Source organism: Halichoerus grypus, chromosome 2 (genome assembly GCF_964656455.1).
Source record: "Halichoerus grypus chromosome 2, mHalGry1.hap1.1, whole genome shotgun sequence".
NCBI classification, from domain to species: Eukaryota; Metazoa; Chordata; class Mammalia; order Carnivora; family Phocidae; genus Halichoerus; species Halichoerus grypus.
The window spans coordinates 133,619,295-133,642,427 of NC_135713.1; the positions used below are offsets into that span (position 1 = coordinate 133,619,295).

A 23,133-nucleotide genomic window follows, 5' to 3' on the forward strand; every position below is an offset into this window, starting at 1 on the left:
TGTAGAAAGTCCTTGAATGCACAAGAGTAAATGAATGAATAAGAAGGCTTTAATTCCTCTTAAAAGAGTAATCACCAAAGTCCAGGCAAAGCGGAAAGGAAAAAATATATACGCAAAATAAAATCACCACTAAAAGATCCCATTTTCACTACTTTTTCTTTTCTATCTGTTCCTGACTCCTCATAAAGCTGCTTTAAACTCAAAACATCACTAATAAGCCCATGTTCACAGCCACCTCACTTATAAAAATGCTTAAACTCTTCACCACTTAAACTCATGTGACTTTAGCTTACTCTTAATTTCTTAAAAAACAGGAAATCATGTAATCTGGGAAACAAATTTTCTCTCTGTTAATACTGCCCATCTACTTCCCAAGTACTACATAAAAATTGAGAAGCAGAGCTTCTGTAAATAGGAGAAAGTAAGGATTAAAGCTTTTGTTCTTTGCAATACTTGCCAAAGAAATGTTTTGTTTGTTTGTTTTCTTCCTGAAAAAGGAGCAAAAAGAGATTACTGTAACAGTTAAATGCCATTTCCCAAGCTCTGAAGGCTTTTCCTAACAAGGACAAACGTATCAGATTCGCTTTGCCATTTCTACAAATAGAATGCTGTTACATTTACCATTGTTCAGATAAAAAAACATCGGGCCATAAGGAAGTCGTGACTTCATGTCTCACAATAAAATGGTGGTGAACCTTTGTTAGTTGTTATGAAATAGTCTGTTAACAACTACCATGAAATGAAAATGTCTCACAGACACTGTTCATATAAATACAGGTATGCCTGATTTTAACAGAAGACACAATCCTGAAAGTTGTGTATCTACTCAATCTAATTCTAAATCTATCATGAAAGTTTGCTATTGAAAGGCACTCCCCCCACAAACACTACCTGAATGCAACTAATTTTAGATATTTGAAACTTACTTTTCTTAAAGTAAGGCAGATTTACATTTTTCAGGTGTTTCAGACAGCTGAGGAGAAAAAAATACCATGGCTCTACTATCAGGAGCTGTCAGGGAAAATGCTATTAGTGAGCAAGTGCTATTAGTTCTGACTGAGAGGAAGAAGCACGGACATGCCATATGTAGCAGGTAAGTCTGGGAAGAATGGTCAGAGAAGAAGCCATGACCAGGAGTTGAAGCCTGGGTGAGATGACTGCTAAGGTCTTGAACAAAAAGTGACTATGCTGCAAGGTACGCTTAAGCAGTGATGATGGGTAAGTACTGACTGGTTTACATTTCTGTCTATTCTTCCTTGTGAGTGAGATGTCAGGGATGGAATCTAAAAGCAGAAAATAAAGTTTGACTTTCTCCGATATGAAAACTGACCATGGTTTAAGACTTAAGAATCAACTACTATAAACATAACCTAGAACTGATTATTTTAGAAAAGCAAAGAGGTAACTCAATGGGAAAGAATATGGTATCATAAAAAGAATCTCAATCCCTAATTCACACCATATAAAAATTAATTGTAGACGGTAGAAGAAAACATAAAACGTCTTTCATCTCCTGGGGACAAAGATTTCTTAGGCTTCAAAAAGTAGTAATCATAAAACAAAAAAACTGATAAATAATTGATTTCACAAATATTTACAACTTTTGCACATCTATTGACACCACTAAGAAAATGAGTAGGTAAGCCACAGACTAGAAGAATCTATTCACAGTACATATATTTGGGAAAGAATTTATATCCAGAATATATAAAGAATTTCTACAAATCAACAATTAAATGACACACATGTCATAAAAGATATACAAATGGTCAGTAAGCACAAGTAACAGTGCTCAGAAGAGAAACTACTACATATCTACTACAACAGCTAGAATGAAAAAGAATGACAACTCCAAATGTTGTCAAGACTGTGAAACAGACAACTCTCATTCACTGCTGGTGGAAACAGAAAATGGTTAAGAATGCTTTGGGGCACTGATGGGCGGTTTCCTATGAAGTTAAACAATACCTACCATATGACCCAACAGCAATTCCAATTTTAGGTATTTACCCAAAAGAACTAAAAACATATGCCCACTGAAAGATTTAAAAATTCCTAATAGTAAAACACTGTTAATAATCAAAATGTTCATCAACATTAGAATAAATAAAAACTTGTGTGGTGTATTTGTGCAATGGAATACTACTGAGCCTCAAAAAGAAACAAATTACTGGGGCCCCTGGGTGGCTCAGTCAGTTGAGTGTCCTGTCCAACTCTTCATCTCGGCTCAGGTCATGATCTCAGCTCAGGTCATAATCTCGGAGTCATGAGATCAAGCCCCACGTCAGGCTCCGTGCTGGGTGTGGAGCCTGCTTAAGATTCTCTCACTCTCTCCCCTCCTCCCACTACCCCTCCCCCTTCTCTAAAAAAGAAAAAGAAAAAAAAAATCAAAAACAAAAACAAATTACCGATTCTTGAAAAACAAACAATAATCTCATACTGAGCAAAAGAAGCCAGATGATTCCATTTATATGAAGTAACAGAATCAGCAAAATTAATCTATGGTGATAGAAATCACATCAATGGTTACTTTTGGAGAAAGTGGGGAGAAAGCAAGAATGAAGTCTAGGGGATGATAATGTAAATCTTGACAGGGTTGTGGGCTACCCACATGTGTACATATGTCAAAAAATCACAAATTACATACTCAAATGTTGTAAACTTTACTCAATGTAAATTTTATTTCATTTTAAAAAATGAACCTTTCAATAAAATAAGAATTATAAATACTGTCAATTCTAGTAAGCTTGCTTTACATACTGCTCTTAGTTACCAATTCTGAAATGACATTCTGAGGATCCTAGGCTTCTAACAATGAGTAAATAGAGTAGTGGTAGCCAGATTTCTCACTGTTGGCAAAGAAAAACATAAATAGAGAAGAGAAGGGAATTACACATATGGAAACGGGGATACTACTTTGTGGTCTTAGAATGAAATTAAAAGTATCATAATCAACTCATGATTCTTAGTGGATAGTATTAATATATGTGTACATATGCAGTTTGCATGTGTATGTATGTGTGGACATGTGATTCACATACACACATGCATTTCGTAGTTCTGCTGCAGAAGGGGCCTAGAAGCAGTAACACACCAGTAGCAGTGAGTACACCCAGTGCCCAAATCTTACTTTCTACATAACATTATCCAATAAAAGGACCCAGGGAAACGGAGAAATGTCTGTTTCTGGGCTAGAGCAGAGAAACTACAAGATGAATCTGGAACAACTTGTAGCTCCAGAAAGTAAAGTTCTCAAAAGAATCATGAGAATAAGCCAAAAGGACAGAGTAGCCAGCTTGATGGAGGAACCAATGGCCAAATCTAGGACAACGTATCAAAATAAATAATGACAGTAATAAACTATACTACTTTCAGTAAGAATCCATGAGTCCAAACTGACTTTAGTCAATAAATGGGAAAAGAAGAAAAAGCTTTTGCTTACATTAGATTATTAATAAATACACAAGGAATGATGAATTAGAAAATCATCAATGGATGCTAACTAAATCTAGTGGGTAAAATTTGATGAGGAACAACATATTTTTATTCACATAAACTCACAAATCCACTTACAAAATATTCTTGAATTGCAAAGGGAAAATAGAAAACTTGTAGGTGGAGGAACTTAGCAGACACTACACTAAGCAAGGGATCAAAACTACATGCAACCAATTGACATCCTATGCCTCCTGACATGATGCACTGACAACACATCACTTGTGATTTTGTGCTACAAATGCACAAATATAATCATGAAGAAATTATGAGACAGACTCAAATTGAAGATATTCTACAAAATAGCCCATAGGTACTCCACAAAAATATAAAGGTCATGAACCATGAAGAAAGGTAAAGGATCCAAAAAAAAAAAGAAAGGTAAAGGAGTGTTCCAGATAAAAAGAGACTAAAGAGATGTGACAAATAAATGAAATCTATGTTCCTAGAATGGATCCTGGACAGGGGAAAAAAAAAAAAAGCTGTAAGAAACCCTGTGAGGTTGATATTATTTTATAAGGAACCCCCTTAAAAAAGTTAAATAATTTGCCCAAAATTATATAGTTACTACAGAGTAAACAAAACCACTAATGTATGTACTCCCAGCATTAAATGTACATGTCAAAAAATGGCTGTATCAAAAAGCCACAGTCTCAAAAATCTTCACACACACTAAATGCAGTTAAAAAATTAAGTATTCTCTCATATCTTTTAATTAAAATCATATGTATCAGCCTAACTGTATCAAAGTTGAACATTTCAAGTTGTCATATAAAACAAAGGACAGAGTGAATATGAGGATATCTGTCATTCATTTACTCTAGAGCAACTTATTTTAAAAGAATTGTATTAAATATAAATCAAAGTAAACTCTAGCTAGATGTGATTAATAAAAATTACAACAGAAGCAACTGTAACCAACCAAAATTGAACCATAATAACAAATAAAAACTCACACTGTTAGCATAGTTACTGAATTCAAATTTCTGTACTTATGAAAGGTACACATACCTTTTCCTAAATGTGTGTTTATGCTCATATATCTAGCTGTTCCTGTAAGGCTCTTGTGTTCTCTGTATGGTATGTGTTTCTTTGTCTCCGGATCAATATATTCCTTTGCCAAACCAAAATCTATAATATGAATAACTTGCTGGGTTTTGTTTCCTGGTCGTCCTATTAAGAAGTTCTCAGGCTTTACATCTCTGTATATCAAGTTCTTTGAGTGGACATATTCCATGCGAGAGATCTTGATTCACAAAAAAAATAAAAAAAGAAAAGAAAGAAAGAAAGTTCTATTTTAGGCTGTCACTAGCATAAAAAAGCACGATAGAGACACGACAAAATTCTCATAAACAACATAAAGAAGAAAATAATTAGAAACTGTTTCAGCCCTTTAAAAGTAACATAATAATCAGTCTACAGTTTCTCAAAAATATATCCAATTATGACCAAAGGTCTTTGCTTTCACTGTAATGGTCACTTATAAAAGAAAGTATTTGAATTTCATGAATTCCTTTCATACCAGTGAGCCGGATGCAGACAGCACTTACAGATGCCACCTCAGACAATCAAAAAGCTTTATTTACTAATACCAAGTCTTGAACTGAGACATATTCATAAAGTCACCATTTGTTCCTTATCAATTCAATCATCGAGCAACTGTTACAGTTATATTAAAGAAACTTACAGTCTAAACTGTTAAATAAAAACAACACAGTACCCTTCAGGATATCCTTCTTTTTCCTTTTTATAACTTACTTATATCTTTCCTTAGGTATTAAACATTTTAAAAGATCTTAAAACCAGAAAATTTTGGAAGACCATTTTAATTTTAATATAGTATATTTTCACCAATTCTTTTACACATTCTCAAATAATGTTCATTGTACAAAATATCACAACATAGGACATTACAAACAAGAAAACAAAATTGCTTCATTTAGCCATAATAATGGTTGACAACACAATGTACACATACAGTCACTTAGGCCATTTTCGTTTGTTAACAAATTCTGGATCATAATATACAGTATTTCTATGACCCATATTTTTCATTAATGATATATGTTGAGCATTTTCCAGGTTATAGGACATTCTTTTAATACACACTTTTTAATGGCTACATATTATTTTATGGCTATCAATAATTTACTCAACTAATGCTGTAATTTCTCTATATTTGGGTTGTTTCCCATGTTATGATAAACATCCTTGCACAAAAAACTTTAAGTGTATGTGAAGAGTTCCACTGGATATATCTGTAGAGGTGGAATTAATGAGTCAATGGAGAAAAACAACTTTAAGATTTTGCAACATACTATTGGCAGAGATTTCAAAACTGCCTTAAATCATCCTCTAAGTTGTTTCCCCATTGGTTTCCTGAAATTTAAATATTTTATGACTCCCTCATTGTTTCTTCTTTTTCTAGGCCATTAGAATTTATTACTAACATTATAAATCCATGTTTCTGAGAGTTCTCTTTTCTAAGCATTCATCTTCTATATGAAAACAGGGCTAGAAACAATTCTCAAACTTGAGAACATTCTGATCTTAAAGCAGTAAGGTATTAATTCTTTCACCGAAATAAAATACAGCTGGCTCAGTTATTTTAAGTTCTATGCAACCTAATAGAAACTTCATTAGATCAAATGTTCTGTAAAGGTAACATCACAAAACTTGAAACTTTCAATATAATTGTGTGACCAAAAGAACCATACAACCGTTCAAACAGTTTCAGAACCTTCTGCTTGACTTACCAGCTGGATAGCGATCATGAGAACTGTCTTAAGAGAAAACGTCCTGTCACATAAATCAAACAAATCTTCCAAACTAGGTCCCAGCAGTTCGAGCACCATGGCGTTGTATTTACCACAAGGGCCAAAATAGTAAACTTGAGGTATACCATCTGAGGGGAAAGAAAAAGGATTTTAATCATTTCCTCATCTTAAATATCCAACTTTTCTTCCTAAAAATTAATAAGCAATTTAAGAAATATTTTTGTCTTTTTAAGAAGTGCGGCAGTATTTGCACTTCTTCCATACACACAATGAACTTTTCCTGAGCCAACCTTCTCCCTCCCTGTACCTTTTTCATGTTCACAGGTCAGCCTGGTTACACCTGTCCTGCAGCTGCATTACCGAACGACATCACAGACAGTGCTTCCGTGTTGGTCTCCAACACCTCACCAGAGACAGGAACGGGGCCTTTTAGCCTCCTATTTCCATGGCCTACAGAAACACTTGCTGCACTGGAAAGATTCACTTTTTTTTTTTTTTTTAACAAAGAAGTCGCTCCTCTCTTGAGTAAGTCTGAGGGAGGCATAATGCTAGCATCACCCTCCAAGATTCCCGTCCTCTGGTGTACACACGCCATACAATTCCCTCCCCGTGAGTGCAGGTAAGACCCCAGATTTCACTCTTGTGATTAGGTTACGTTATGTGACAAAGGTGATGTAATTAAGGCCCCATCAGTGGGCCTGACCTAACAGGTAAGCCCTTTAAAAAAGAGGGTCTACAAGTCAAAGATATTCAAAGCAGCAGAGAAGCTCTCTTGTTGATTTTTAAGAAGCAAACTGTCCTGTCGTAGAAGACGCCACATGCCCTGGAATGGTGGGCAGGCTCTAGGAACTGAGGGCCTCAATCCCATAGCCGTAAGGAACTGAACTCTGGAAATAACCAGTGAGCAAGGACTCTGAGCCTCAAGCCAGACTCTAGTCCAGGCTTACACCTTGATTACAGCCTGGCAAAACCCTCAACAGAAGACCCAGTTCACCCATCCCTGGAGTCCTGGCCCATGGAAATTGGGAGATAAGGAAATCTCTTGCACTATGCCACTAAATACTAAGTAATTTATTATATGATAATATAAAATAATACGAACTCCAAATATGAAGTCTAAATGCACAGAAATCATCTGTATTTGATTTTTAGAACTAAGAGTTTCACAATAAACTAACATATCATCAGTGATCAATTTATCTTAACAATACATTTATTTATTCATTTGTACAAAGTAAACTTCTTCCATCTTCAATGTCTCACTTTTACTTCCAAGTGATTTTTTTTCCTGCTTGCTAGTTTGTTTTTAGTAATTTTAGAAGGGAAAAGACTTGGGCACCTGGGTGGCTCAGTCATTAAGCATCTGCCTTCGGCTCAGGTCATGATCCCAGGGTCCTGGGATCGAGCCCTGCATCGGGCTCCCTGCTCAGCGGGAAGCCTGCTTCTCCCTCTCCCACTCCCCCTGCTTGTGTTCCTTCTCTCGCTTTATCTCTCTCTGTCAAATAAATAAATAAAATCTATAAAAAAAAAAAAGAAGGGAAAAGACTCTCTCAAGATAAAACTTTCTTATTCTTTTCTAAACTGTCCTATTCTTTTTTAAATACATTTCAGTTTGCTTCTCCATAATATTAGTAGTTTAGATAAGACCAGTTTTCCTCAAATGTGAATGAGTGAGGCAGCAGGACATCTGGGGATGGGAAGGCAAGATAATAAATCATGGTGCGGGTGGGGAAAAGGGGACAAGTTCAAACTCCATACATGATCCCCCTCCCCAGAAAGAGATTCCCGTCCAACCCCTCCATGTGTGTATGTCTGCACACCCCACCACACACACACACACACACACACACACACACACACACACACTGTACTTCCCTTCATCACAGGGTATCACTATTTTAGTGTAAGCCACTCTTATCAGAGCCTGTCTTGCATCCATGTGTCAGATCTACCCCTCACACATGTAAAAGTAAAAAAAAAAAAAAAGTTCAGAAATAGTGAATGAGAAGCTCACGAAAGTTATTCCAACTTTGAAATACTACTTTTATTGTGCTATACACTGCTTTTATTATGCTATTAAGAGCCTGGAGCTGCAATTAAGACATTAAAACTTCTCAGCTACTAAGTTTTTAAAATTATTTCCACAATGCCTTGTTTTCCCCACTCTACCAATGAAAGTTAATTTTCATGCTGTTAATTTAGCAATCTCTAATAACTCACTTCTACTCTTTAGTTTATTGCTTCTGATCTGTAGGATGCAAGCAAACCAGATCATCAAGCTTGTTAGAACTATATATGGAATGTAAAAATAAACAGGTTCTGAGGTTCTTCCATGAAAGGACTGTCAAAGGGCTTTTTGACTTCCTTCTGAGTCACTATCTGTATTCCTAATAATTGAAGTTGTTGTGAAATGACCTCTCAATAAGGCAGCAATATACTTTGGTTGATTAAATGACTGATTTAGGGACGCCTGGGTGGCTCAGTCAGTTAAGTGCATCTGCCTTCGGCTCAGATCACAATCCTGGGGTCCTGGGATCGAGTCCCACATCAGGCTCCTTGCTTGGCTGGGAATCTGCTTCTTCCTCTGCCCCTCCCCCTGCTTGTGCACACTCTCTCTCTCTCTCTGTGTCTGACAAATAAATAAATAAAATCTTTAAAAAAATAAAAATGACAGATTTATTCAAATGTTTTCAAAGGTTTCCAAAAACAAAATCATTTAAGAACTTTCACTGTCTTAAGTAATTCAATGAATGCTTACAGAATATCCACTACATCCTTATGCACAGGGTGGGACATTATGGATTAAGGGTGGACAAGACACCATGATCAAGGATAATTTAACCCAGGAATGCAAGTTTATGTTAACATCCAAATATCCACCAATGCAATTCACCACAGTAACAGAATAAATATGAAAAACCATGACATCATCTTAATAGATACTGAAAAAGCATGTGTGACATTAACTCTCAGCAAATCTGGAATTGAAGGTAACTTCTTCAACCTGGTAAAGGCCTCTATGAGAAACTGACAACTAACATCATATTAACGGTGAAAGAATGAATGCTTTCCATTTATGACTGGGAACAAGACAAGGATATCCACTTTCACCTCTTTTATTCAACAGTGCAATAAAGCAAAAAAAATAAATAAAAAGCATTCTCAAAAATGAACAAAGAGAGTCTGTTACTTTAAGAAAAAGTGAAATAATTTACTTGTTCCTATTTGTTACCAATAATAAATTTTAAAATTTAAGCTTTCACATAAAAATCAGATTTTGGCTAAATTCATATCTGCCAGGATGACCTTTGAAAGCTTCCCAATACTAAAAAGAGAAAAATACAATACCTTTTCCAATAAACTGTGGTGACATTAACTATTATGACTTAATTTTAGGTAATAAATATAGCAATAATTGAAAATCTAATTCAGTAAACCAGTATTTTCCAAGCGACTAAGGCATGTGTTTATAAATCCATGCACAGGTAAGGGGCACCTGGGTGGCTCAGTCGGTTAAGCGGCTGCCTTAGGCTCAGGTCGTGGTCCCAGGGTCCTGCGATCGAACCCTGCGTCGGGCTCCCTGCTCAGTGGGGAGTCTGCTTCTCCCTCTCTCTGTGCCTGCCTCTCTGCCTACTTGTGCTTTCTATCTCTCTTTCAAATAAATAAATAAAATCTTAAAAAAAAAAAAACATGCACAGGTAAATAATCTAAAGTATAATGGATTTTAATATAAGAGAGAATAGTAAAAGGTTTTTCCGTATGGCTTCTAACTCTATACTGCAACTTTAAGAAACTACCACTGGTCAAGTTTTAGTGTAGTGCCAAAAGGATATTTACAATTTAAAAGTTAATTAATTAGCCTAGACTAACAAAGCTGTGAGTTAAAATCTTGTTGGAGAAATGTGAATTGGGACATTTTTGGAGGAAAATTGCCCTAACCTTTTCAAAACAAGCAAAAACATGCATACAACTATGTTGAAGCTGTTGTTGGTAACAGTAAAAAAGAAAAAAGAAAAGAAAAGAAAAAGAAAAAGAAACCAAATGGGAACCACCTAAACATTCATCAACTCCAGACTAACAAAACCAATTATATTATACCCACACTGTGGAACATAACATAGACTTTAACTACCTGTGGAGATAAATTGTGAAGGACAAACTTCTAGTTTTTACTTCTTGTAAGTCTGAAGTGATCTATTTTGTTGTTTACAACAACCATACATTACTTTTAAAATAAAAAGTTTCTAATGAATCATTAAACACACATACGAAAAGATACTAGAAGGAAAAACCAGAAAGCTAACAGATTACTGGAAGCACAGGTGATTTCTACTTCCATTTTTATACTTTTTAAACTTTTCCAAATTGTTATGAAGAACACATGCTATTTTTACAACCAGGAATAAAATGCTCATTTTTTAAATTTTTCTGGGACCACAAACAAAATCTTGAACTGGAAAATGATTTAGACTACATTTATTTAATCCATGTATTAACTCACTGAGCAAGTACTTCTTATACATTCTCCCAAATATTGAAAATTATATAGGTGTACCGCTCCTCCTATTAACTATTAGCTTCATTCCGGAGCTCCTAGAAACAAAGCTAAGTATACCTTAGGACTCTGGGCCTTATAATGTGTGTGGGTTCCCTGGCCTTCCCAGCACACCTCACTAACACAAGGAACAGACTTATTTAAAGGTTACCCTGCCTCATTTCGAGCTCTTCTAAAGCTGCATTTCAAAAATTTCTACTCTAGTTCTGCCATCCAAGCTGCCAGCTTCAATTTTTACCCAACCTTCAAATCTCCTCTTATCAAACTATCTCTATTAAGCATGACATGAAATTTATAATTATTCACACACAATTTCTCACAGATGAGGAAAGGCATGCATAAGTAAATCTGCTCTGCTCTATTTCATATAAACCAACTCGTTGCCGGGAGAATTACCGTGTACCTAACATGCACATTCAATCAAGCTATTTACATAACATACCTTTGAGTTTCTATAATAACACCATGAGAAAGATCAGCAAAGGGACAAAAACTGTTTCGGTTTTCTCAAAAACTTCCTTTCTTTAATGGTTTCAAAGTGTCTCAAAATTATGTATCTCTACCTTACTCGTGATGGCTAAATTCCATAAACAGCATTACATTTTACCGAGTAAATTTAACACTAGTCTACAATTTGAACAAAAATACTTCAGCTTTATCATGCAACATAATTTTACCTTAAAATATGACTCAGCATAAATCGTTGGGGGATAAAAAAGGATAACCCTAAATGACTCTTTAAGATACATACTGTTCTATGAATCAATGAGTGTACTTCTTAGGTAAGTATTAATAATGTATTTCAACACCAATTTCATGTCACTGAAGTATAAAATCAAGAGTTATAATTTTTCTTAAAAAATCAAGAACGTAAAGCAAACACTGTAAAGGTCAAACTAGAACTTCATTTCCCAGGAAAGTCTGGGCAGTTTTCTAACACTGAACAAACAAAATTAAATTGTTAGGAGTTAGGAAACATTGCAACTAACAAACAGGAGCTAGGGAGTACCCCAAGCAAAAACAAAACAAAACAACCACAGCCAATATGAATATGGGAGGCAAGACCACCAGGAAGAGGATTTATGGAAGGAGAGATGAAGGAAAAGAGGGCGAAAGAGAAGAGAAAAGCAGAAAGAAGGTTTAGAAGGAAGAGTAATGAGGTGTTACATTATTACCGATGCCTCTTGATCAAAGTACTTGGCTACTGAATTCCATGAATGCAAACCAACTCAGAAGCAGGAACAAGCTTTGTATTTGGTCTTATATCCAGTGAAGTTTCAACTATCAACTTACACTGCACCCAATTTGAACTGTTTTAAAATTCTTTGTGAGACTACTATAAAGAGCCATCCATTGTGAATTTATGAAAGTTAGTTCTGATGATTTCCAGTATCACTAATTTTCAGGGCTGCTTATTAGCACCCCTCATCTTCAAGACAAGTATATCTTTCCCCAAGAAACCTGAAGAATGGGCAAAAATACAAAATTCATATATTATTTGAAAATACAATCTCACCCTTAGTCTCCTAAAATTGATTTTATTAAACACTTCATTTTATATTTCAGCCTTCCATTTAAGTGACAAGACATTCATTAATTTAAGTCACAGAACAACATCAGGAGGTCTAACAAGCACTCTTAAAGACTGCTTAGTACTTTGTGCCAGGTATTGAAGTACTTGAGTTCCTTAGAGTTGGGCGATAGTTAAACATTATCATTAAAAGAAATAATATCATGTTGTTTCATTCTGTTTTTCGGGTCTGGTATTGTTCTTATGGGAAGGATTAGAACAAAAGCATTAACATTCTGATTAGGAAATTTGACTTTACAGATGTGCTTCAGAAAACCTAAAATCTGATTAGAAATACTATACACATAGTACACCTCGGCTATGTTCTTTTCCAAGGAAGTTTTACATTAGGGCGTTCTTAACCTTTAACATAAATGCTTATACTCTTAGCTGGGCAGTTCTCAACATGTGGTCTGGAGACACACAGGGCGGGGGGGGGGGGGTGGCCCATGAGACCCTTTAGGAGGTCAATGACATCAAAATTATTTTTATAATAACACTAAGATGTCATTTACCTTTTCACTCTCCTCTCACAAGCGAACAGTCGAATTTTCCAGAGGTTACATGATATGTGATATGGCAACGGACTGAACAAAGAAGATAAGGAGAATCTAGCTGTTTTCTAGTAAGCCAGACATTAAAGAACTGTGCAAATTTGAAAAATAAGGACACTTTTCTCACATTTTTTTGACTTGGAAAATATGGTTAGTAAAAGAGTGATTTTAAAATATTAGTGTTATTTTAAAATGAATTAATATACCAACATTTTTATATTTATGTTTTAATTTCTCATGTGGTAAATATCAACAGCTAATAACTCACAACAACAAAAGGTCTCTTGGATCTTCAAAAAGTCTCAAGGGTAAAAAAGGATCCTGAGACTCAAAATTTGTTTGAGAATTGCTGACCCAGCTGAACAGCAAGCTCTGATGTGAACAAGTAGGTGCACTGAGTTCCAGACTTGGCCAACAGTGGTTCCATTAAATTCCAGCACCCACATTTAGTAATAAAATTCTACCAATTAACCCCAAATAAAATAAAGCCACCCCACTGTAAAAAGAAAAAAAAAAAGTCCTTTCTGTGATAATTCTATTTACACATTGAGACTATTTTAAATTTCAGAGAACATTCAAAAAATAACACCTACAAACAAGTATTGTTCATTATATCAAATATTGAATATTATATTGCATGAATATTGAATAAAATTTTATTTGCTATATAATGTTATATTATTCATTATTTAGTTATTATCCTCTGGGCCTAGTTAATTAAGGAAAAAATAAATCCTCTGTATCATTTTTACCCCCAAGCTTCTAGTTTGCAAATTTTTTTCTCACAATGTGCTACTTTATATTTAAATCAAAATAAATCAAAATAAATCAAAAATAAAAATGAAATATGGAATCATCATACTGTTTTTAATGGCTTTACACTTCCAATCTTTTTACGATTACATAGAGAAATTTAAAAACGATGCTGCATTTTAGAAAATTAAATCCATCACCATTTAGTCCTACCCTATTCAAAGGTACGGTTTTTTTAATTTAAGATTCTTATGTGATTAATTTCTCACTAAAAATACTGTAATTACCACATAACATACAACGATTCTAGTACCTGCACCATATAAACCAAACTAAAACCACTAACAGTTAACCCTTCCTTCTTATATTGATAACACATAGCATCTTTAAATGCACACATCGTCCATCAACTATAAGGACTTTAACACAAAAACTTTGTAAAAAGTAGCAATATACATACGTAGTCACGTATAAATTAGTAAGAGTTCAGCAATGCATAACTGACAGAAATTCCCATACAGAGAGGCCTCCATAAGGAATGAGAAATATTACGTATACTTAAGAGGTCTTCTAAAAGCAATTCAGCTAAGACAGAAAAGGGAATTCTCAGAAACTGCTACATCAACTGTTGGTTATCTGAGCTGAGATTAAGTCTACACTAACCACTGGTTCATCCACACAGTATTCTTTATTGTTTGTTAATACCAAAATACAATAGGTGACATCTAATCAGTATATTCACTTCACTTTCATGGTTTTTACAATATTTTCCTCTCAGCTTTCTCAAACAGACATAAGATACACAGAAAGAGTAGAATTTCTTAAATTTCTTCAACACAGAAAAACTCAGGCTTTTCAATGAATAAAAGGAACTTTAGATATTAACAAATGGATATAGCCAGGTTTAAAAGCTTTGTACTGTTACAACCTTTCTTTAGAGTAAATAGTATGATCAAATTTCCATACATTATGGAATCACCAACACGCATTTAGCTAGCAGACAGACCTAAACTGTCTTGAAAAGGGGGATGTGAAAATGGAGGTGTCTGTAAACCAGATCAAAACACAGAGGCAACACCTAAATCCTGACTTTTTGACAAAGCACAAACCAAGAAGGCAGAGGGGTCAGTACAAGGCAGGGAGAGGAGCTCTTTTAACAGCTCTTGAAAGGCAATACCATGGAGAGGTATAATTTTAGAAAGAGCCACTGCTGCTATTATCAAATTATTGTTTAGAACTACATAGTTCAGGGCACATCAAAAAGCCAAGGCACTCACTTAGAAACAATGATTTAACATACGCATGGTCTCAAACAGGGTGTTTGGTATCACTCCTATATTTGCAGATTGCCAACAACAGTAATTTATAACAGAAAAAAGATTATTCTACTTCCTTTGGTAAGCAATAACTTATGACAAAGAAAGGGTATTTTAGGGTGCCTGGGTGGCTCAGTTGGTTAAGCGACTGCCTTCGGCTCAGGTCATGATCCTGGAGTCCCTGGATCGAGTCCCACATCGGGCTCCCTGGTCGGCAGGGAGTCTGCTTCTCCCTCTGACCCTCCCCCCTCTCATGCTCTCTGTCTCCCATTCTCTCTCTCAAATAAATAAATAAATAAATCTTTAAAAAAAAAAAAAAAAGGGTATTTTACTTTCTGTTAGAAAGATTATCAGCTAATAAAGAAATGCTGAGGAATAAATAATTGCAAAGTTTTCCCCAGCAGAGCCTATGAAAACCATCTGCTATGAAGAATTAACATAAAGAAGCAATACTCAGAATCACTGATCTTCAGAGAAAATTACCCCATAAATTTCAAAACATAGTCCATGCATTCTCATCAAGTATCAACAATTCAACTAAACTTTTTTTTTAAGTAAATAAAAAAATGGATTATTCTAATAATTAAAACTATGCTTCTCTAGAAAGTGATTATTTTTAGATGGTGAACTGTACAGTTCAGTTAACTAGATAACTATCTGGCTATCGTCTAGGCTTATCATTTCTGTTATTCTAAAAAATACTTATTGATTTTTTTCCTTCTATTTCCAGATCCCTAAAATGAGGAATTAAATTTGCCTAATTAGAGAATAATACACAAATGAAATAAATTAAAACAAATAAAATTTTTGAAATGGTATGGCTATGCTTCTATGTCAGAAATGAAATAAACTAAAAACTTATTAATAATATAACAATCTTTATAATACTGATATATCAAACTTCCAACACCAATCCCAGAAGTTAAAAAAAAAAAACTATAGGAAATTTTGAAATGGAATATATTATATATCACAACTTCACATCTAGTAAGAGAAAACAGTCTTTCTCATTTAAGAAATGAGTTAAGAAATCAGTTCAACCATCTACCAAGGAACTACAATTGTCAAGCATTCTGCTCAGTTTCAAAGATAAAAAAGCGAATACATCATTTCACTGCCCTTAAAGAGTTCAAATGTTAGTGGAGGGGACAGACATAAGCAAATAATAATGTAATATAATATGATACAAGAAAACTAAAGATATATTCAAAATAATGTCAGGTCAAAGAAGAAGCATTTCTGCAAAGAAACAAAACAATGTCAGGAAATGCATTGCAAAAGGGGTGACATTTAGCTAGGGCCTGAAGAAAGAAGGAATTCACTGAGAAAGAAAGACATTCCACAAAGGGAAATACAGACAGATGAAAATAAGATATTTTCAAGGAACAGTAAGTTGAGAGCAACCAAAAAGTGGATTAGTATAAAAAGAAAGAAATTTGGATTTTATGCTAAATGGTATGACAGAACTTTGGGATCATCCCAATTGGCCGAAATCAAAGGCAACTAATGTTTTCAGCAAAGAGGTCTTTGGGAAGAGAGAAAAATCACTGGAAAAGTAAGGAGAAAAGAAGGGAGGGAGCGAAAGTCTAGGTATACAGAATTTCTCATTCCACTAGGGACATACATGTATAACTAAATTTTAAGAATGGAGGCAAGAGAGAAAGAATTGGAAGGTATCCTTATTTAGACACCAATTTCATCTTTTTCTCCCTCCCTTCGGTTTCAAAAAATTCCGGCTCTTAAGATGAAAGCCACATACTGGGTGGCTCAGTTGGTTAAGCGACTGCCTTCGGCTCAGGTCATGATCCTGGAGTCCCGGGATCGAGTCCCACATCGGGCTCCCTGCTCAGCAGGGAGTCTGCTTCTCCCTCTGACCCTCCTCCCTCTCATGCTCTCTGTCTCTCATTGTCTCTCTCGCAAATAAATAAAATCTTAAAAAAAAAAAAAAAAAGATGAAAGCCACATACTAAGAACAGGAGCAGGAAGCTAAAGAGAGCCGATGCCTTACTTTTGAGCAGCTATATCAACTCTACAATTGTCTACCTGAAAACTCCTTGCTGATTTTTCCTCACAAAATATCCCTTCACTTGTGTAAACTACTGCTATCATGATTTTTGTTACTGACAAAGTCATTTGTGCCCAACACCATGGTCAGCATGCTTTTTGTCTCTGTTTCTCTTCTCATGTCACGCTCTGTACTCTCCCTTGGGGGATCTCAACCCTTAGCTTTAGAAACCACCTATGTGCTGATGACTCCCAAATCTAGATCTTGTTTGACTCAGGAAATGCTGACTGGATGTGACAAAACAAGACTATTCAGTATATTACATTTTCGCTACCACAGAAAGTGATCTTGGTATAAAACACAATATTCTAATCCTACGGAAAGCTAAGTAGTAAGAGAGAGGCAATCCCTCATCTATGCACTAAAGCTGTACGGTCCCACTGTCTGTATAGAACGGATTCAGTGAACAAATGAGAGAGAAAACAGGGATATTCTCCGAGCAGTTAGAGAAAGAGAATGAGAGACATATGGACTTACAGGGGGTTCAAAACCCAGACAGGCAAAACTAGAGAAATTATGTATGTTTTCACAGACAGCTCAATAAATAATTCTAAATAAATCCATCTTTTAATTTTTGTTTTTATTGTGGTCAGACATACATGATATAAAATGTGTTATTTTAACCATTTGTAAGTGTACAGGTCAGTGGTATGAAGCAAATATTCACACTGCTGGGCAACCATCACCACTACTCATCTCCAGAACTCTTTCATCACTTCATACTGAAACTCCATACCCATGAAATAGTATTTTCCCATTTCCCTCTCCCCTCAGCCCCTGGCAACCACCATTCTGCTGCCTGTCTCTCTGAATCTGACTACTCTTGGTACCTCAAATAAGTGGAATCACAGAGTATTTGTCCTTTCATGACAGGCTTATTTTAGTTAGCAAAATGTCCTCAAGGCTCATCTATATTGTAGCATGTGTCCAAACTTCCCTTCTTTTTTAAGACTGAGTAATATTTCAGGGCGCCTGGCTGGCTCAGTCAGTTAATCATCTGCCTTTAGCTCAGGTCATGATCCTGGAGTCCCAGGATGGAGCCCCACATCAGGCTCCCTGCTCAGCAGGGAGTCTGCTTCTCCCTCTGACCCTCCCCTTTCTCGTGCTCTCTCTCTCTCTCTCTCTCAAATAAATAAAATCTTAAAAAAAAAGACTGAATAAGGGCGCCTGGGTGGCTCAGTCGTTAAGTGTCTGCCTTCGGCTCAGGTCATGATCCCAGGGTCCTGGGATCGAGCCCCACATCGGGCTCCCTGCTCTGCGGGAAGCCTGCTTCTCCCTCTCCCACTCCCCCTGCTTGTGTTCCCTCTCTCGCTGTGTCTCTCTGTGTCAAATAAATAAATAAAATCTTTAAAAAAAAAAAAAAAAGACTGAATAATATATTTCCTTGTATGTATAGATTACATTTTGTTTATCCATCCATCCACTGATGGACACTTGGGTTGTTCCCACCCCACTACTGCAAATCATGCTGCTCTGAACATGGGTGTACGAATATCTGCTAGCGTGCAATCTCTGGTACAGATAACAAGAAGTGGAATTGCTGGATCAAATGGCAATTCTATGTTTAACTTTTTTGAGGAACTGTTTTCCATAATGTCTGCAGCTGTACCATTTTACATTCCCACCAGCAATGCACATTCATACCAACACTTGTTTACTGGTTGCTGGTTGTCTTTCATTTGTTTGATAACAGCCATTCTATGGGTATGAAGTGGTATATCTTTGTAGTTTTGATTTACATTTCCTAATGATTACTGATACTGAGCATCTTTTCAGGTGCTTATTGGCCATCTGTATATATTTGGAGAAATGTCTATTTAAGCCCTTTGCCCACTTTTGAAGTGGACTGCCTGTATCTTGGGGTCAAGTCTTAGGAGTTCATTAAATAGTGTGGATATTGATTAATTATACCTATTTTTTTTTTTTTGGATGTTCTTTATACTGTTTTATTTTTACAACTCCTTGTCATTATTTTTTTTTTAATTTTTTATTGTTATGTTAATCCCCATACATTACATCATTAGTTTTAGATATAGTGTTCCATGATTCATTGTTTGTGCATAACACCCAGTGCTCCATGCAGAACGTGCCCTCCTCAATACCCATCACCAGGCTAACCCATCCTCCCACCCCCCTCCCCTCTAGAACCCTCAGTTTGTTTTTCAGAGTCCATCGTCTCTCATGGTTCTTCAATTATACCTATTTTTAAAGAGAACACTAACAAGCAAACTGCTACTTAAATAAAACTTGAAGTGCCTTAAGAGAGTTTTAAGTTAAATTACTTTGAATGGCTTATTTATGATTAAGAGCAGTCTGAAAATATAATCCTTTGAAGTATCAATTCCAAAATCAAACTTTTTTTTTTTTTTTTTAGTAGGCTAGACGCTGACTGTGGGGCTTGAACTCGGGACCCTGAGATCAAGAGTCACATGCTCTCTACTGACTGAGCCAGCCAGCAGCCCCCAATTCAAACTATTTTAAAATCATCAGTCCCTCCCCAAACAACTAAACTCTTGTTTTTCTACAAAGCTTACAGGGGCACTCAAAAATGTTTTTAAAATTTAAAATTGAGGGCGCCTGGGTGGCTCAGTTGGTTAAGCGACTGCCTTCGGCTCAGGTCATGATCCTGGAGTCCCGGGATCGAGTCCCACATCGGGCTCCCTGCTCAGCAGGGAGTCTGCTTCTCCCTCTGACCCTCCCCCCTCTCATGTGCTCTCTCTCTCCTCTCATCCTCTCTCAAATAAATAAATAAAATCTTTAAAAAAATAAAATAAAATAAAATAAAATTTAAAATTGATAAAAAACTATAGTAACCTAAATTCACATGATTCACATAAAATACTCAAAACTATTCACACTTTTGTCAGCTCCATGCAATACCATTCGTATTCTGACCTCCGTAAATGCTATGCCATGGAGCACAGGGGAGCACCTGATATATACGGACTGTCTTCTACATGGTGGGCCCTGTCACTGTGGAACACTGCAGCCCTACAGCATTCAAGTGGTAAAGACGCGGGCTTCCTTTTTATTACTACTCTGATATAACTTTTAAAGTTAAAAAAGGCAAAGAATATAATAATAAAGTTAAGTGTACCTCTGGTATTCAATGACTCCCTAAACTCTAAACTGACTTATTCATTCTTCTCTAATTAAAGTGTTCAATCCTATTTTTCCAACCGATAGCTCTACTACGTAAGTAATGACCAATCTATTATCTTTATCTCCCCAGCATCCAATCTTCCTTCTAATTAACACCTCAGTTTCCCAATAGGCAACCACCTTGCCCCATTCTTAGTCCCAGAGTTTCAGGTAGCTGCTGAGATGAGCAAAAGATCTAAGTTTGGGCAATCACATTCATAGCAATTAAAACAAGGAAAGGCACGGGACACAAAATAAGACAGTAAGATTTGGTCCTAGAACTTCTGCTAGATTTTCAGGAAAGAAATGACATTATAGGGATGGCTGGGTGGCTCAGTCGGTTAAGCATCTGCCTTCGTCTCAGGTCATGATTCCAGGGTCCTGGGATCGAGACCCACATCAGGCTCCCTGCTCAGCGGGGAGTCTGCTTCTCCCTCTCCCTCTGCCACTCCCCCTGCTTGTGCTCGCTCTCGCTCCTTCTCTCTGTCAAATAAATAAAATCTTTAAAAAAAGAAGAAAAAGAGGGGCACCTGTGTGGCCCAGTCGTTAAGCGACTGCCTTCGGCTCAGGTCATGATCCCAGGGTCCTGGGATCGAGCCCCACATCAGGCTCCCTGCTCGGCGGAGAGCCTGCTTCTCCCTCTCCCACTCCCCCTGCTTGTGTTCCCTCTCTCGCTGTCTCTCTCTCCGTCAAATAAATAAATAAAATCTTTAATGAAAAAAAAAAAGAAAAGAAATGGCACAATTGCTAAGTTAGGCTACTGGTAACTACCTCTGCCATCTCATAAAAAGGGCCGACCAGAAAATGAATCTTACACATAAACACACACACACACACACACACACACACAAAGGCAGAGCACAGAAACAAATTCAAGAATGTCCCTGATGGCAGTATTTGAAATCCTGGGTACAATAATATCTTATAAATAGGTCCCTTCTCTGAATTTCCAGTAGATGAGCCAATAAACTCTTTTTTTTTTAACTTAGTTTCTTCAGGCTTTCTATCACTTGCTAGTTCTAACTAATATGTATGGTTTCACACATAATTAGTTTTATCCCCCCTATCCTTTAAATTTCAGTTGTCAGTGTTAATTTTGATAACTCCTGAAGGGCTATCTGTATCAGACTTAGATGTGCATTATAAGAAGCCTACAGTGATAAAAACATTAATACAAAATGTCAGCTTATTGTCCCCACAGTGACTACTCATTTGGAAAGTATGCTGTTAGAAAAAAAGAACGTGCAAAATTAATAATGCATTAAGAAGTGCTCAGCTCTATGAACTAGAATGTAAACATGTGTGCTTACAAAAAGACACATGAAAAAATTCCATTTTATTAAATCTGGGGAAACAAAATATCCCTACCTGATAAGAAACTACACATACAAAATCATTACAGTTAGCAGAACAGAAGTAAACAGGAAAAGTATAGCTGTGAGAGGCTTCCACATAAAGGCAATGCAACATACTATAGGAAATGTTCTCATTAGTTTTTTTCCAATGGCAAAAAATATCCATTCTCACTAATTTTAGAGTTTACATAAAAATACATCTGTACTTAAAAAAAAAAAATTCACCTGTATTAACTTCCTACAGCCAATGTAATTACTGCATGCTTGTGGCTTAAAACAGCAATTTATTTCGTCACAGATCTGGAGGCCAGAAATCTGAAATCAGTGTCGTTAGGTTGAACCAAGGTGTGGGCAGGGGCATGTTTCCTCTGAAGGTTCTGAGGGAGGATCCTAGAAGCCGCTCCCAGGTTTGCGTGACTGCCATCATTCCCTGCTTACGGCTCTATCACTCCAATCTCTGCCTTTATAGCCACTTTGCCTTCTCCTCTTCTGTGTATATAAAATATCCCTCTGCCTCTCTTCTACAAGGACATTTGTGACTGTGTTTAGGCAATACCGAGATAATCCAGAATAATCTACCCATCGCAAGATCTTTAACTTCATCATACCTGCAAAGGTGAATTTACAGGTTCCAAGGATTATGATATGGATATCTTTTACGGGGCCATTTTTCAGCCTACTACTATGTCATAAAGTATTTCAATAAATAGTATCACCAAAAAGGCTAAGACTATAGGAGTCATATGCATCTTGTATTCTCAAATTAAATTTTTTTCATAATGTTCTCTATTCTTATTAGCACCAACACAGTAAGCTCCAAAAAATGTCATAATTAAAATAAAAAGAGGGACACCTGAGTGGCTCCATCAGTCAAGCGTCTGCCTTGGGCTCAGGTCATGATCCCAGCGTCCCGGAATCGAGTCCCGCATCGGGCTCCCTGCTGAGCAGGGAGCCTGCTTCTCCCTCTGCCTGCCTCTCTCTCTCTCTGACATATAAATAAATAAAATCTTTAAAAAATAAAATAAAATGAGAACATTAAGACTCTAGTAAGGAAATGTCTTATAAGCATAGCCTTAAGAAGTGATTCATTTTAACCAAATTTAAAATCTCTTCTTTGAAACCAAAGAGTTATTATGATAACAATTCATTTTATTACAAATTTAAAAATTAATATAAGACTTTACCTCCAGATCCTAACTGCTTGTAGAATCTGTATTCCAAATGCAGCTGTGGTGCTCTGGATTTCATGGGCTCCTAATTAAAAAATAAACAAAAATAACAAAAAATATTTAAATTATTAAAACATCCCTAGGCCCTAATCCCAAATGTTATAAATCTTGGTGTCAACTCATAATTTAATATTCTACTAGGCATCTTTCTCTAACATTAGATCCAAATAAAAATCAACTTTACATTCAATTAAAATCAACTGATACCATAAACGTACATAAGGTTAACTGGCTATTAGAAGAAGCAGTAAGGAAATCTATATGTTTGACTCTTTGACCCTGAAGAAAATTATACTCCAAACATTCATGACTAGGGAAAACGG

At 36.1% G+C, this 23,133-nt stretch overlaps 1 protein-coding gene across 13 annotated transcripts in view; it reads right to left on the minus strand.

The window, feature by feature from the left end:
- CSNK1G3 (casein kinase 1 gamma 3) overlaps positions 1 to 23,133 on the minus strand; it is a 110,174-nt gene that overhangs the window by 39,016 nt on the left and 48,025 nt on the right. For all 13 annotated transcript variants that reach the window (XM_078067575.1, XM_078067576.1, XM_078067572.1 and 10 more), the window contains 3 exons: positions 22,766 to 22,835; positions 6,252 to 6,400; positions 4,507 to 4,741 (listed from right to left, as the gene is read on the minus strand). In XM_078067575.1, coding sequence (XP_077923701.1) covers positions 4,507 to 4,741; positions 6,252 to 6,400; positions 22,766 to 22,835 — 454 coding nt within the window. The remainder of the gene's footprint in view (positions 1 to 4,506; positions 4,742 to 6,251; positions 6,401 to 22,765; positions 22,836 to 23,133) is intronic.